Genomic DNA, 15,492 nt, shown 5'->3' with positions numbered 1-15,492 from the left:
ACCCGTCCAAAAATGCCCACTGTTCATCAGATTATAAATACTCATGCTCCGCTAGATGCCTGGCCCATGCCTACGTGACCAAATGTTCCAACAATACAGGCATTATCAAGTACGCTCCTGCGTCAATGGTTTACGGAAAGAACCATTTACACATGTTGGAAGGTATTGCCGTTTTCGGACTTAATGTCTACGTCGTATGTAAATAAAATATAGTTGAGTATGCAGCGTAAGATGCTGAGTTTGAGAGACAAGAGAGATGGACTTATTGCTTCTTGGCTAGCTATGCCTCTGTTGATACTCTCTCCCATGTCAATGGTGCTGTCTTTAGCCTGTACGATGAAGACGACGCACATGTACAGGACATGGATGCATGCATGCATGTGTGCCATACACCACAAGGGAACGCCTCTTTTGGCGCGTCTGCCGTCGCCTTATGCTGATGCATGTTGCAGTTGTATAACATATACTGTATTTGCTGTATGTATGTACTAGGTATGACTAAAAATTGAAGGTATTAGGTAGAGCCCGCCATACAATTGGGTGCAGGCGACACAAGTCTTTGTGTATACTATACCTTCACTACTTCTATTGCTGCCATGTGCCCATGTCCACGTGGGGCCATGAATAGATGCACCCTAACAGCCAGTGAGTATGTGTATGTCCTTTAGCCATACATAGCTGGATCGCAAGTATTTGTTCATATGTACTCCTTTGGTTCACAAACATAAAATGTTCTAACTTTCTTCTAAATCGAATTATATAGACATGTTTTACTGTTTTGTTCACTCATTTTAATCTGTACATAGAGGGAGTAGTTTTTTCTTGGGTGTGGCTAGGTCTCAGTCGACTGAAGCCCTGTTTGGTTCATAAGTCCTAGGACTTTTTTTAGTCCCAACTTATAAGTCCCAAGTTCTTAAGAAGTACCTACCTGTTTGGTTTCTGGGACTTATAAGTCCCTATAAGACTGCATTACAACTATAAATCCCTCCTCGAGAGTCTTATTTCATAAGTCCCAAATGCTCACTTTAAGTCCCTATAAGTCCCTCCTGTTTGGTTTAGATGGGACTTATAGGAACTTTTTTAAGTCCCTAAGCCAATAAGTCCCTGGAAACAAACACCCTCTGAGACTTAACGAAGTCTCAGTCAAGTAATATAGGTTAAGAAGAAAAAGGAAAAACTGAAAAGAAAATTTATGTACAAATCTCCATACAAGATCAAAGGAATATACTACCGACTGAGACTTAGCAAAACTGCTTTTTCTTTTCTCTGCTGGCAGAATTTGATAGGATTCCCAACGTACCTTCAATTTGTTGCTAGCCGGGAAAGAGAAAAAAAACGTTACCACGTGTGTTGTCCGAAGAAATTCGGCCATGCATGCATGTAACTGTTTTATGGTAAAGTCCCGATGCTATGTGTCAACCGAGGAGCATTAGTTGACCGTCAGATGTGACGTTTCTTTAAACAATGTTACAGCCGGCAAACCACTTGTGTTAGTCAGTTCTTGTAGAGCAATCCCGGACCCTCTAACAATGCTTTAGTCCTCTCTTTGATTTCTATCCTTTTAGTCTGTGCGTCGTCAGGCTTATTATTTACAGTATATCAGCCTGCCATTTAAAGAAAAAAGCTCTTTTCCATGAAGAATAAACAGCATGCAAATCGGTCCATCTTCCGAATGTTTGACAATACGTCATTTCATGATATGATACGAATGCATCATGAATATGAGCTTAGAATACGGCTCTTTCCGGCCGTGCTTGCGTCCAGCCGTCCCATGCATTTCTCTTTCGTTATCCGAGACGGACTACGCTCGTAGTAGTCAGGTAAAGCCGGCAACGGACGGCCGTGCAGGTTTGCACTTCCTTTTCATTCGGCAAGTGGGCCGTTCTCGCCGGCCTGTTCTTTTCTGTATCTACGTGGCAACATGTGTGTGAATATCGCGAGATGGACCTCGTGGGAAGAGGGCCAAGGCAGGTATGGTCATCTTGATCTGTGAAAATGTTGCGTGCAGGCTGGTGGTGGCCAGGTACATGCATTCTGATGTGCCAACGAAGGCTGCATCTGAAAGGCATGCCTTCCATCTTGTTTTTTAGAGCGAAGCATATGCCTTCCATGCATGCATACTGTATACGCTACTGACCGCTGAACGGCGCGCGAGGCCAAAACAGACGAGGGAGGAGCCTCGACCACGGAAAGCGCATCCGAGGAACAAACGTCTAGAATGAGGCGATCTATTTTCCCCGATCTCCACCGGCCGGGCGCTGGCCCCCTCTCCTTAGGCGGCTGCTCCGGCGGCAGGAGGGAGGGGGGGCCGTTCCTTTGTTTTGTAGTTAGGGTTTGGATTTGTAGGTTGTGGTGTGTTGTTGAAGTAGTGAAAGTGACGTCTGGACGAATAAATCTGTCTCAACTCCACTCTCACACCGACGGTGTCTTTCATGGCGGCGTCTCGGAATTGATGGCATCGTGTCTCTGTCGATCCCTCAGATCGGTAGAGTTAGGGTTCATGGATGGTGTTGGCGAGGCGGCGGCAATGACTCCATCAGGTGTGTCTCTCCTTCTGCTTTGTTTCCGTTGCTGTGGCGTTGTCTCCGACATCATGGTGGAGCAGGGAGGTTTTGTCGTTCAGGAGTACGCGCAGACGGTTGTCTATGTAAGTGACAGCCGGAAGATGGAGTATCTTGTGTTGGGTCTGTGGTGGAAGGCTGACAGTTCTGATTTCCTCCTCCGACATCGTCGTCATGCGAGGGTGTCAGTTCTGAAGTTCGATGGCAAGTCCGGAGACATATTGCCTCGGTCTGATTATTTCAACGGCTATGGTTTTGCTTTTAGCAAACTACTTTGGAGGTCCGTAAAGCTGCTGATCAGCAATGGAGCCGCATTAAGCTTGGATGAAGAGGTGATCTGTTTTTTATTCTTTGATGGCCGCTTCGATGGTGTCGAATGAAATAAACAGGCGCGGGTATTTTGCATAGGATTTTCCTATTTTTTTCAGTTATATATGATCGGTGCTTACGTGCCTTGTAACTTGATCTTTATTCTATATAAATAAGACACGTATCACTATGAAAAAAAGAGGAGCCTCGACCACATCCGAATGCAAGCGTGCCGGCTCGTAACCCGACGTCCGGTGCAGCAGGGGCAGGCCGGGGGACCCGATCAGCGCAAGTGCAACGGATGCGGCGCAAGAATTGGCGAGTCCTCTGCACGTCCAGGCGGGGCATGGCGGGCGCGCGCACGGTGGTTCCATCTCCAACAGTCGCCAAACGAACGGGGTCGCCGTCGTCGACGCCACCTGACGTACTCGCATGGGGCTCCGCTGCGCAGGGCGAGTGCGCGCGCGTGATGGATTTGACTGATTACGGGACCGCTGCTGGCAGTCGGGCAACAAACGCTCTGGACTCTGGCATTTGGCATATGCATGGCTAGCGTTACCCCAACTAGTTAAAGCTGGTAGACGCACGCACAACCCACAGTGAACTGACTGCAGACTGATGACAAACTACTCCGTAGCACGCGCGCATATAGTGATTCTTTTTTGTCAACAAGGTTTATAGGCACGCACGCTGCGAAGCTCAGGTTTCCCCGCTGTATACCCCTCTCGTAGCCTCGTGTTGTCCGCCTGGCAGGCCACCACGGCCGATTGATTACTAGTAGTAGTATGAAACTGTCCTGTGTACCGGCGTGCGCTCTGCACGTCCAAGCTAGTCACCGGGGTAACCAGCAAGGCCGATCGCTGGTGGTATGTCCCCCATGCCCACGCCACGCTCCAACGGGCGCCCGAGTGGAAGACGACTCCTGCTATACAAGCGACTCGTGGCGCAACAGCAAGCAGACGAGAGCAATGCTGGTTTTGACATGCGCGGAAGAAGCTTTCTTCAAGGTGCTCAACCGAGCCCGCGGACTTTGAATTCATGGACGTAAGGCCCACTCCACCGCGCGATCCTATTCTGTCCATCCCCGTTCGTTTGGGGTAAAAGGGACAAACGAGACGGCCCAGCGCGCGGGCGCAAACGGACAAATGTCCGGATTCCGTCCGCTTTGACCCATCCCCGGCCCAAACTTGTGCTCGGTTTAGGGTGAAACGGACGCGCGCGGACGGCCTCGACGCACGTCCTTGTCCCTCCCGTGGCCCGCCTGTCGGGGACACTAGCAGTCCCTCCGCTCCCAACGCTTCACCCTTTCTCCCCGCCCCGCCCCGCCGCCGGCGCCGCCGCTATTCTCCGGCCGCCTCCTCACCGCGCACCCCCCCCCCTCCGCCGTCCGTACCAAACCACGTCTCGACATGGCCGCCACCACGCCCGCGCTTCCGCCGTAGTTTTGGTCGTCGATCGGAGGAGGTTTGGCCCTCATCATCCTTGCCGGTGGCAGAGGGGACACGACTGCCGGCGACGTACCACGGTGGCCGAGGCAGATTCCGACGAGAGCTCCAGAGCGGCCTGTAGCCGGCCGGCAACCACCCTGCTGCGTCGAGCTGATCATCGCGGCCTCTTCGCCACCACGAGCGCAAGGTGTTCGACCTTTTGCCAACAAAGGTATGGACAGTGGAGACGAGTTTTTCTACCATCACTTCATTTGTTCATCGGACGATTCGTCGTCGGATGATGACGATCTTGTGGTGGCTGCACTGGTCGTTCACGACCATATTCAACGGCAGCTTCCTCGGTACAGGGGGTCAGTCCCTGGCCATGCTCCCAACCTGAACCGCAACAGGGAGAGAGGCCACGCCCTGCTCTATGCAGATTACTTTGCCAACACCCCGCTCTTCAGGCCGGATAAATTTCGTCACCGTTTTCGTATGGCCAGGCATGTGTTCAATCGTATCCGAGAGGGAGTGGTTGCTCATGACCCATACTTCGAGTGCAAGACGGATGCCCTTGGCAAGCTTGGATTCTCCTCCTACCAGAAATGCACCGCGGCCATCCGCATGCTTGCATATGGAATTTCAGGCGATCTGGTGGATGAGTATGTGCGTATGAGTGAGACAACATGTCTGATGTCAATGTACAAGTTTTGCCAGGCTGTGATCGAGGTCTTTGGCCCAGAGTACTTGAGGCAGCCAACTGCCGCTGATACAGAGAGATTGTTGGCGACCAACGCAGCTAGAGGCTTTCCAGATATGCTTGGCAGCATAGATTGTATGCACTGAGAGTGGAAGAACTGTCCATTTGCTTGGTAGGGCCAGTACAAGGGGCATGTTAACGGGTGCACTGTCATATTAGAAGCGGTGGCATCACAAGATCTTTGGATATGGCATTCTTTCTTCGGCATGGCAGGTTCTCACAATGATATCAACGTGTTGCAGTGTTCTCCAGTCTTCGCGAGGCTTGTAGAAGGCCACTCCCCACCTGTCAACTTTGAGATCAACGATCACCACTACAACAAGGGATACTATCTAGCAGATGGTATATATTCTCAGTGGTCAACTTTTGTGAAGACAATCTCGAAACCCCAAGGTGAGAAGAGACAGAGATTTGCCCAAATGCAAGAGAGTGTTAGAAAGGATGTGGAACGTGCTTTTGGTGTGCTTCAATCCCGGTGGGGTATCGTTCGAAACCCTGCACTGTCATGGGATGAAAGGAAGCTTTGGGAGGTGATGACTGCTTGTGTGATCATGCACAACATGATCGTCGAGGACGAGCGTGATGAGAGTATCTTCGACCAAGGATTTGATTATCAAGGTGAAAATATTGAGCCCCTGCACCAAGACCCGGCCACATTTGAACAATTTGTCCAATTCCACCATGAGATGCGTGATTGACACACTTATGTGAATCTTTAAAATGACTTGGTTGAGCACGTGTGGGATCACGTTGGCAACCAATAGATGTATTTGTCCATTTTATGACTTGGTTGTAAAACTATTTTAATTTTAAGACAAATATTTGGGTTCGAAACTAGTTTTAATACAAATTTGGACAATTCTTGGCCCTGGCGGACAGGATGGGGCAAAAGGATGCGGCCGCGCGCTGAGCGCACGGCCACCGCATTTCAGGACAGGCCCGGACACGACTCCAAATCCCTATCCAAAAAAATAAAAACAGGACAAAACGGACGTCCGCTTGGGATCGCGCGGTGGAGTTGGCCTAACGCAACGGTAGCACGACCAAAGGGCAAGATGGGCTGCGCTCTACTACATATATTAGCTATAATAAGTAAAAAAATCCTCTGAACGTGGTAGCAGCTAAAACCACCTCTTTCTGCAGCAAAATCCATGCATTTTTAAAGAAGCGGCTGCTTGTCTGGTGTGCTACAGTAAAGAGGAGATTTCCTGTCGTACTGCTACTGCGAAGCATGCGCCACTCGTGATGCCGCACCAGAACAAGTGCGGGATCAGATCATCACCACGATTGCAACTGGAACCCGACCAGGGCAGCCAGCAGTCGTGGGCACGACCTGATCAGCGCCACGCTACGTCGCATCACTGACCCTTTTCCTGCATAGCACTATAGCACACTACGCTGCCCGCCCTCTCCTCTAGTGGTCGCGTCAGAAGAGCAGAGCACCAAGCGGGCACTTTCAGGCCATGCATGCATGCACTTGCCGTGGCCCCGGCACAACTACAATTGGACAAACATGAGGGAGGCCAACAGCGCCAGAACCACCGCCACTGCATATCAATCAATCAGCTAAGTCGGACTTGGACCGGACCGGAGCACCCATAGATTCACGCCGCTATAGCACCATTTATATGACCCGAGCAGAAAGACGCGTCAGATACATTCCAACTCATTCGTTGTCTATGACCAAGGTCTGTCTTTCCGGTGATCTCGTCTCGACCTCAGCTTCAGCCGCCATCGCACCAAAACTGCGTTCAAAGCGAGTGCTGCAGTGGTCAAAAGGCGAATGTTTGTTCTAGGAGCTCCGGCTGCTACCGACTCGGCACGGTGCAACACGACTATGAACCAGCAACAGCGTTCACACCTCCATACGGAGCCGATGGGAAGGTGTGAAAATACACATCAGTTTGAATAGAGCCAGGCAGAAAAGGTAAATGAATAACATACAGCTTAGGGCCAAAAAATCATGTGTTACATGTGTGGTAAAACAAATGGGTGATCAGCCCGACGAAACAACAGGTTTTTAATGATTGGTCAATTACAATGGAGCCACCACATTATCCTTTTTGGCTAAATTTGATATTGTTTCACAAAGATGGAAGTAAACTGAAAACTATCTTGCCATAATCACCATTGAAGCTTCGTAACTCATCTATGTAAAGATCAATTCACTCTGTTCCTCATTCTGCCTTGCGAGCCTTCGGCTTCACAGGTCTCGTGGGCTTGACGACATAGCCCAGCAAGACACATAGAATAGGAACGATTGTGCCGACATAATACACGCTCTTGTAGGATGCTAAGGTCTCCTGGAAGCTCAGTACCTTGAGGAAAACAAAAGCATAGAACATTGTAAATGTTATTAGTATGTTTTATGTAGAAGATGATTGACAAAGGCATAAGTTCCACGTACTAAAGTAGGTTCAAAGCTACTGTGGAGGAACAAAAGAATGTTAGGTACTTAACCCACGTCTTCCTTTCTCCACAAAAAACATTAATAGTACTAGTAATGCTCTAGTACCTCTAGTGCTCAATACTCGCGCTCGGCTTGCTGAATTGCCATTGAACAAACGTGCTTTGCTTATTTGCCATCACACAAGCACAATTTATTGCCAATATGCCATAACGGTTTAAGGAAACAAAGTATATAGGCATGTACTCCCTCCGTTCCACAATACATGACTTCCATTTGTTAAAATATAGATGTATCTAGACATGTTTTAGTATATAGGAACATCCATTTTTGGACAAATGGAAGTCAAGTATTTTGGAACGGAGGGAGTAAGTTGTAAGGTGAGCTAGATTAGTCTACACGATTAACCAACAACGACCCATCCATTGATTCCTCTCCATCTAGCATCTAGGAAAGGCACCATTCATATCAGCGACTAACTGCAGGTTTGGAGTTTGCTGGAGAGCATCGCCTTTTCTGGAGTCGAACTGAATATGGTGGTCTAGCTCGGAACCATGCTCCACGGCACCACTGCTTCCCGACACCTGGAACAGAATCACCTTCAATGTCCCCCTCCTTGGCACCTTCCTCGCTGACAGCTGCTGGGGCAAGTACAACACCATTGTTGGCTCGCTCCTCTTCTACCTCGCCTTCAGTATCCTAATTGCATCCAGGGACCACGGACCCATGTCAACCTCGTCACTGGCTGTCATTGTCGCTGGCTCTCTCTGTGAGGGCCACAAGGGGTGCCCGCTGCCACCAAGTTGTCCTCCTTGCCTGTTGCGTATGGGATCGCGGCAAAGGCAGCTGTCACTGAGGTCTTGCAGTTATCCACAGCCTCCCCTCTAGGTTTTCTGTAATTTGGGAGGGGGCGGGGAGAGGAGTCAGAATGGTCGCTGGTGGACTCGTCGGGAGGAAGGCCTGCTGGAAGCTAACCCTGCCATCATCTCCTCTACTGGTGCGTCCATGGGGGAGAGAAACAAGAAGAAACAGGTGTGTGCGTGCAGGAGCAGGCGCTGAATAGGTAAGCCGTTTTCTTTTCTCCTTACACCAGGGAAGTTTTGGGATTCAGATAAATAGTGACAGATATTTCGGATATTTGAGATTTAACAGAAGCACACTAACATTAACAGAAGGGTAACAGCGATGGCATATTGGCAAGAGGTTGTGTTTGTGCAGTGGCGAATAACCAAAGTACGTTTGTTCAATGGCAATTCAGCAAACTCAGCGCTTGTAATGGGAAAATAAATATTTCTCTCATTTTAGAATCTTCAGATATTCTGGTGGCACATCATGATCCAAATGGAAACTTTGCTAAGAAACTAAAACACTTGCAGATCTAAGTTGTCTAAACTAAGTTTGTGAAGCAACCTGGCTTTGCTACAGTTTGATTAATATCATTTTGGTTAAGTGAAACCTAAATGATACTTGCAAAACCATATATGCATAATAATCATCAAAGATAAGAAATTAATAAAACAAAGGGAGAATTTTAGGTGCACAGATTATTAGCCAACAGACAAGCGAACTGATCAGATTGTGTTTTCAGTTTCTACAGGGTAAAGTATAGCCAGATTCAGGGGCATGAAACTAACCTGGAAGCCAATGCATGAGTAGTTAAGCACCATCATGGTGTATGCACAATTTAGTAAAGACAGGATAGTGCGGAGGCCTGGATTGCTCACAGCTTGTTGCCATCTGTATATAACTGCATCAAAAAAGGAAGCCAAATCAGAATTACAAGCTCACACAGTTTCAATCAAGTACACCTCAGAAATGTCAGGGAAGGGAGGGATTGAGCTACCTTTTGAACCATTTATCATCAACGCTGACTGAACAAAGAAAAACATATATCCTGGATACAGTCCCTGTAGAACGGTAAAAATCAGACCAATGGACAAAAACCATGTAATATGAAATTTGGCCAAGTATTAACCATCACAAGCCACAGCTTGCTGGATTGGCTAAGTATCAATCATCACAAGCAACAGCTTGCTGAGGAAAAAGGTTATTAATACGTCACAAGTGAAGCCAGTTATTATCATGGGGAAAATGCGAGTTTGCAATGACCCATAGTGCCTCCATTCTGAAAGGCAGGTACTAAGGTTCCACTACCAGGACAATAGCAGCTCTAAATTCCCACTAGAGCATTCTAGTTTCATTTAGCTACTGTTTGTCCAACAAATTTCAGGATGCTCTGCTAGATACAAGTCCGATATACAGTGAACAGGAACTATTAATGATAAAGAAGGTGGAGAGGGGAAAAAAACTCACATGCCAGATAGCACTGACTGTCTGTGTACCCAACAACTGAAGGAAACCAGGCTTCTTCCCTTTCTGAATTAACCTCTCATACACATCTGGAAAAAAAATAGTGGAGCAATGGCTCATGCAACTGATAACAGCACAGCGTGAATGTGTGGCATTCAATACATTATATAGGTATACCAAAGTGCATCGCTGATCGCTCGAATCATGGCATTTGCACGAAAACAAACTGCTTGGTGCATACCATACTTAGCGCAAAGGTAAACTTCAAGGAGATGATCATTTCTCAAGGAGTCAATGATGAGACAATTACTACTAATACATGAGTGCATAATGTGCATGTACAGATTTTTTAAATCAGCTAAAGATCATGAATTACAGGCATACATGCTTCACTCATCCACACTACAAAAAGTGGCAACCGAAAGGTTCCAAAGAATCATCAAGTGGTTAACAAAATCAATTTACAGACCCCAAAATCTAGCATTATGTACTATCAACTAATTTTTCATTGTACAGACACAGAAAAATACTGAACCTTTTAGAGAAATTAATAAAAACAGAATTAAAGATAGTGCTTCCTTGTTCTCCAAGTCTTAGATTGCACAGATCTTAATAGTGGTACTCCCTCCGTCTGAAAAAGCTTGTCCCTCAAATGGATGTATCTGGCACCAAATTAGTGCTAGATACATCCATTTGAGGGACAAGCTTGGGACGAGCTTTTTCGGACGGAGGGAGTAACTGGTAAGCAAAATAGATGCTATGTGATCCATAAAGGACCCTCAACCTGCTTCCATATTGTGTTATCTAGTTTATACAGAGAACACCAGAATTTGATGAAAAAGCATTATATCATCCAAAAAGCAAGTTAATAACAATGATGGTCTACTGGAATATCAAGATATAGAACTTACAGTATCTTAGCCATGTGCTCACTTGAATATTCCACTTAAGTGGCAATTGAGCTGCACTTCCAGCTAGCTCGACGCCCAGAATATCAACATTTATAGCACGGTCCCATTTGGCTTTTGGGGGAGAAGAATCAGACCAACCAGTGAAACCCAGGCCAGATATAATAATTGCAGCTTCTGAGACTGACCATATAAAGTAGTATTTCCATCGAGCAGTAAATCCTGACATGTATTGAAAGAAGAGCCGGTGCCAGAAACCCCATTCATAATATAGAGGTTCACTAAATCGTGAAAGCGGAAACATAGGTGACAGATACAAATATAACCCCATGCATATTCCAGCCTGAACTAGAGCACGCAGAGTAGGTAATAATGGTGAAGGAGTTGAGCCGGCCCATATCTGTTGAAGATCATACAAAATCAGGATGAAGCAAAACATGGCATAAACCTACCCAAAGTAGACAAAGGCTACTTACTCCTTTCCTTTCAGTCCATTCAAGATAATCTTTCATCTCATATACTGGTCCAGCAAAGTGGCTGCCACAGCAGAGGCAGTAACCAAAATATTCGACTAGAGAAGGCAACTTAGCCAAGCGATACTTCTTCTGAGCATCACGTAGACCCTCTTCTTCCTTCAAGAGACCGTCACTGTAGTTCATTGAGCATGAAATGACTTTCAACGTTAAAACCATCAAAGCACCTGCATTGCAACCAAAGAAAGGAATTCTGAGAAGGCATAGGGACATGGCTTGATGTTATTCGCAGAGGGTTGACCACAAGTAAGAGCTGAGGTTTATTTTGTACTCCCTCCGTTCCAAATTACTCGTCGCAGAAATGGATGTATCTAGAACTAAAATACATCTAGATACATCCATACCTGCGACAAGTAATTCGGAACGGAGGGAGTACCTGCATACACTCTATTATGTTACTCCCTGCATATAACCTATGTCCAATTATTTCACTACTGTTAGATTTATAAGAGGGATGCTACACCTGTCCCTCGGTAGAAGGCATCATTTTGACTACTAAACAATATCCCGAGAGAACACTGTTAACTACAAGGAAGGACCACACAAGAAAAAATGGTAAAATGTCATGAGATAATATTAGGGATTCAAAATTCTTAAAATGTATCTTATAATTTGAACATGTTCCATATATGTAAGTCAGAAACGCACTCAAAAATTGCATGGTGAACACTAGTTTAACTTTAAATAAGCACAAGCAATAATAAAACATTATACAATACCAGTTGCGTCGATGCCTCCCTCCTTCCACGCGTCCCCACTCATGTAGTAGACATGACTATACAACAAGAAAAAAAATGTAAGTAACTCCGAATGTGTTAATTTGTATGTAGTATGAGGGTAAACTTAAATACATTCACAGTGTATAATTGCAAAAATTCAGCACCAAATTGTTCGCCAGCTTATCCATCATAACAAATTGGCCTAAAGTAACAAGTTGGGTAGACTAGAGTTGAAACCCATAAGATATTGAAACCAAGTCATGGTTCTGGCACATGAATAGCTAACTCCCGCACACCCCTGTCCATGGCTAAAAATAATTTACTTATTGGATTTCCAACTTAGGTAGCTGGTTCGTCCCACTTCAAAATTTTGCATATGGAATAGAATGGAACCCTTCTTATGGGGCCAAAAAGGAAACAGTAGCAAACACAACATTGAAAAGTGCATGAATAGCTAACTCCCACGCACCCCTGTCCATGGCTAAAAATAATTTACTTATTGGATTTCCAACTTAGGTAGCTGGTTCGTCCCACTTCAAAATTTTGCATATGGAATAGAAGGGAACCCTTCTTATGGGGCCAAAAAGGAAACAGTAGCAAACACAACATTGAAAAGTGAAGAACTAGCCGACAATATATAACCAGTTTATCCTTCATGCAAGTAGATTACGTGTCAAAGCTAGCTTGAACATTGAAACAATTAGTGCTCAGAGTAAGTTGGCTAATACCTATGTTCGTGCAAAAAGGGAAAACACTAGAAAAATATCACGTAGGGGAGATCAGGAGTCATAGCCATTCGTTAAAGAGCAGAAATTCGGAGAAGAGAACAGACTTAGGATACCACAGATGAAACAGGCAAGTGACTGCAACAACCAAAAATATTAGGGCCACAGTTGGTATTGTAGCAGAACCAACAAGGAGACAAACGTTGATCATGTCGAGAAGATACTTAGGATTTTGGTGCTTTGCGGCTAATCTTCTCAGTAGTGCATGGCGGTAGAATCTAATGCCCTTTTTTCGAATGAGCTTTCTTCTTAGTCTGCTTTTGATGGCCTTCCTATAGTGCTCTAAAACTAGCTTATGGTGTGGGATAAAGAGATTGACATGTCCCCAAGGAAGCCTGCTGGCATTAGCATAATTTAATCTAGCAGAATGACGTTGCTAGTGCTAAGAGGTGGGAAACATCTTATGTTTAGAATACACAAGAAACTCCTTTCATCTATATTAATATTACATTGTAACATTACGAATGAAGGACCGGATTGCATCCATGGATATTTTTTTTTTTTGAATCAATTACACATTTAAAGAATTAAACAGACACGCCATTATCTTCAACAGCTAAGTGAAGAAAGTTCACTAACGCATTGGCTGCCCGTTGAACTAGACCTATTGTTAAGTGTTTGTTATTTTTATCTTGTCTCGATGATATACAACAGTTGCCAAATAAAGAGTTTCTACAAATGGAAAGAATGAGTGTGTGATTAGCGTATTTTAAAGGTCATGATTTTGGGTCTAGATAATCCATATGGGTGCCTGGTCCGACACGGGCTATATAGACAAAGTGGATACTTTACTCCATGTGAAAGATGGGCAAATTGATATAATCCGTAACTTGTTTGTTTCAGTAGGGAATGAAACAGGAACCAAATTAGAATGATTACTCAGACACTTGTGACCGCTAATTTAAACTTCTAGGTAGTGAACACAAAAATTAACTGCACCATACGAGAGATCGAAGTTTAAGAGGATGGTGAGGAGGCATCAATATTGACAAGAACGTAACTAGAATTACCACTCAACATTCATTGTCACTGATTCACACTAATAACTAGGAAATAAAAGAATAGCTGCACCTTTCTATTTACAGTAAATTTCAGTCGGAGCCTTATGGAACAGAACATCAATGTTAATGATAATGGAACAGGAATACGGCAATGCCTGCATTCATACTTCATTGAGTCAGTTTTAAATACTCAACTATAAGTTCTCAAGGTGAATAAAACATCACTAAGTGTCAAGCCTGTGTGTTTTATTATGGAATAACCATCTTCAGAAATGTTATGCCTGAATATTGATGAAGTTGATGAAAAATTATGTGGGTTTGGATGACTCCAGCTAGAATAAATAACTTCTAAGTGAACCAAACAGCATCCATTATCCAGATGGAGTCTTTGTCAGGGATATTTGGATGGGAAATATTTTCTTCCTTCCCTTAATTTCCTTCCAAATAAACATAGGTCATATTAATTCAACCCCTCGGTGTGACAGATCATAAATCGCATCATAGTACCACCAAAACAGACTTAATCTTTCAAAAGAAGAAAAAACTGGTTCACGTGACTAACAAGGGGTGCCCTAATGCTTCATGAGCACACAACCAATAAATTCTCCAATAGGAACTGCTAAGGTACTTAGGTAAAATCTCAACAATCACATTATATGTATTCATTGCAATCTTTACGAGATCAGAAGTCCAAAATTTTGCAGGCATAGAAGAAAAGTCGTCCTGAGATAATACAAGATCTCATTTTCACCTTGAAACTATTAATCATAAATAGCACCACATGGCTAGCCAGAGAAAAGTTGGAAATCATTTCAATCAGCTCCAACATGAAATCGTCCGTGCTGCGGTTCCAACCACATCAGAAGCATCAAAAGCTCCATGCCGCCCACTTACGATTCCTGTGGTTTTCCAATAGAATAAACTACTGTTTAACCCTGTGATGGCCCAACGCTCTGGCTCGGCCACATCTGCAGATCCGCTTACAATTCCTCTGGTTTCCTAGTCGAACAAGCTGCTGTTAGCTGTACATTTCCTGCCCTGTTCTACCCAAAATGAAGGCGTGAAAAAACATGAATCCAACATTCATGATTCACCCGAAACTAAGCATCGGTATATGACCCCTGTAGACAAGGATGGAAGGGAGGGTTTCACCATGCGATGAGGAAGCCGAATGCGCCGAGGAAGGTGACGAGGCCAGCTCGGCGACGGCAGAGGAGCATGGCGAGGTAACCGAGCGCCATGGGCCCGACGAAGAGGAGGTTGGAGGTGGCCCCGAAGGACAGGTAGGAGAGCGCGGCGCCGCTGAGCCCCGCGTAGAGGTGCCGCCCCGTGGCGCTCGGCACCGCGCGCCAGAGGAGGCCCGTCGGTATGGTGGCCGCGAAGCAGAGCAGGAAGCGGAGCACGGGCACCGAGACGCCGATCGCCGCCGCCATCGGCTCCATCTCGAGCCCCATCGTCGCCACCGCCACCGCCGCCGCAGAGGGGGGACGAACAGATGCGGGCGATGCAGGAATAGAGGATTTGGTTTTTTCTGAAGCGAGCTCGCGAGCCGCGTGTATATGTGTGTGTGTGATGGCGTGGAAACCTTGGGAAGGTATCTTCCTACAGAACACCCTTCGCTTTCTTGAATTGGCGGTCCGAAGCAACAGGAAACTTGCGGCTGTTGGGTAACGTCGAAGTGAGAAGAATTAGGGCCTCTTTGATTTGCAGGATTATAAAAACATGGGAATAGGAAAAACATAGGATTGGAATATCATGCTCATCTCAATCCT

At 45.7% G+C, this 15,492-nt stretch overlaps 1 protein-coding gene across 1 annotated transcript; it reads right to left on the bottom strand.

Moving 5' to 3' along the window:
- Positions 1-6,978: 6,978 nt before the first annotated feature.
- Positions 6,979-15,263, bottom strand: LOC123127986 (lysophospholipid acyltransferase 2). Its single transcript, XM_044547870.1, has 8 exons — positions 14,873-15,263; positions 11,935-11,990; positions 11,159-11,382; positions 10,686-11,082; positions 9,778-9,863; positions 9,308-9,371; positions 9,099-9,211; positions 6,979-7,375 (listed from the first exon to the last, which is right to left on the bottom strand). Exons 1-8 carry the CDS (start codon positions 15,172-15,174, stop codon positions 7,235-7,237), a joined length of 1,383 nt encoding a protein of 460 aa, XP_044403805.1. The 5' UTR covers positions 15,175-15,263; the 3' UTR covers positions 6,979-7,234.
- Between the last annotated feature and the right edge of the window lie 229 nt (positions 15,264-15,492).

This window comes from Triticum aestivum, chromosome 6A (assembly GCF_018294505.1).
Source record: "Triticum aestivum cultivar Chinese Spring chromosome 6A, IWGSC CS RefSeq v2.1, whole genome shotgun sequence".
Lineage (NCBI taxonomy): Eukaryota > Viridiplantae > Streptophyta > Magnoliopsida > Poales > Poaceae > Triticum > Triticum aestivum.
The sequence above is the reverse complement of the archived record's forward strand: the minus strand, read 5'-3'. Positions and strand labels throughout refer to the sequence as shown.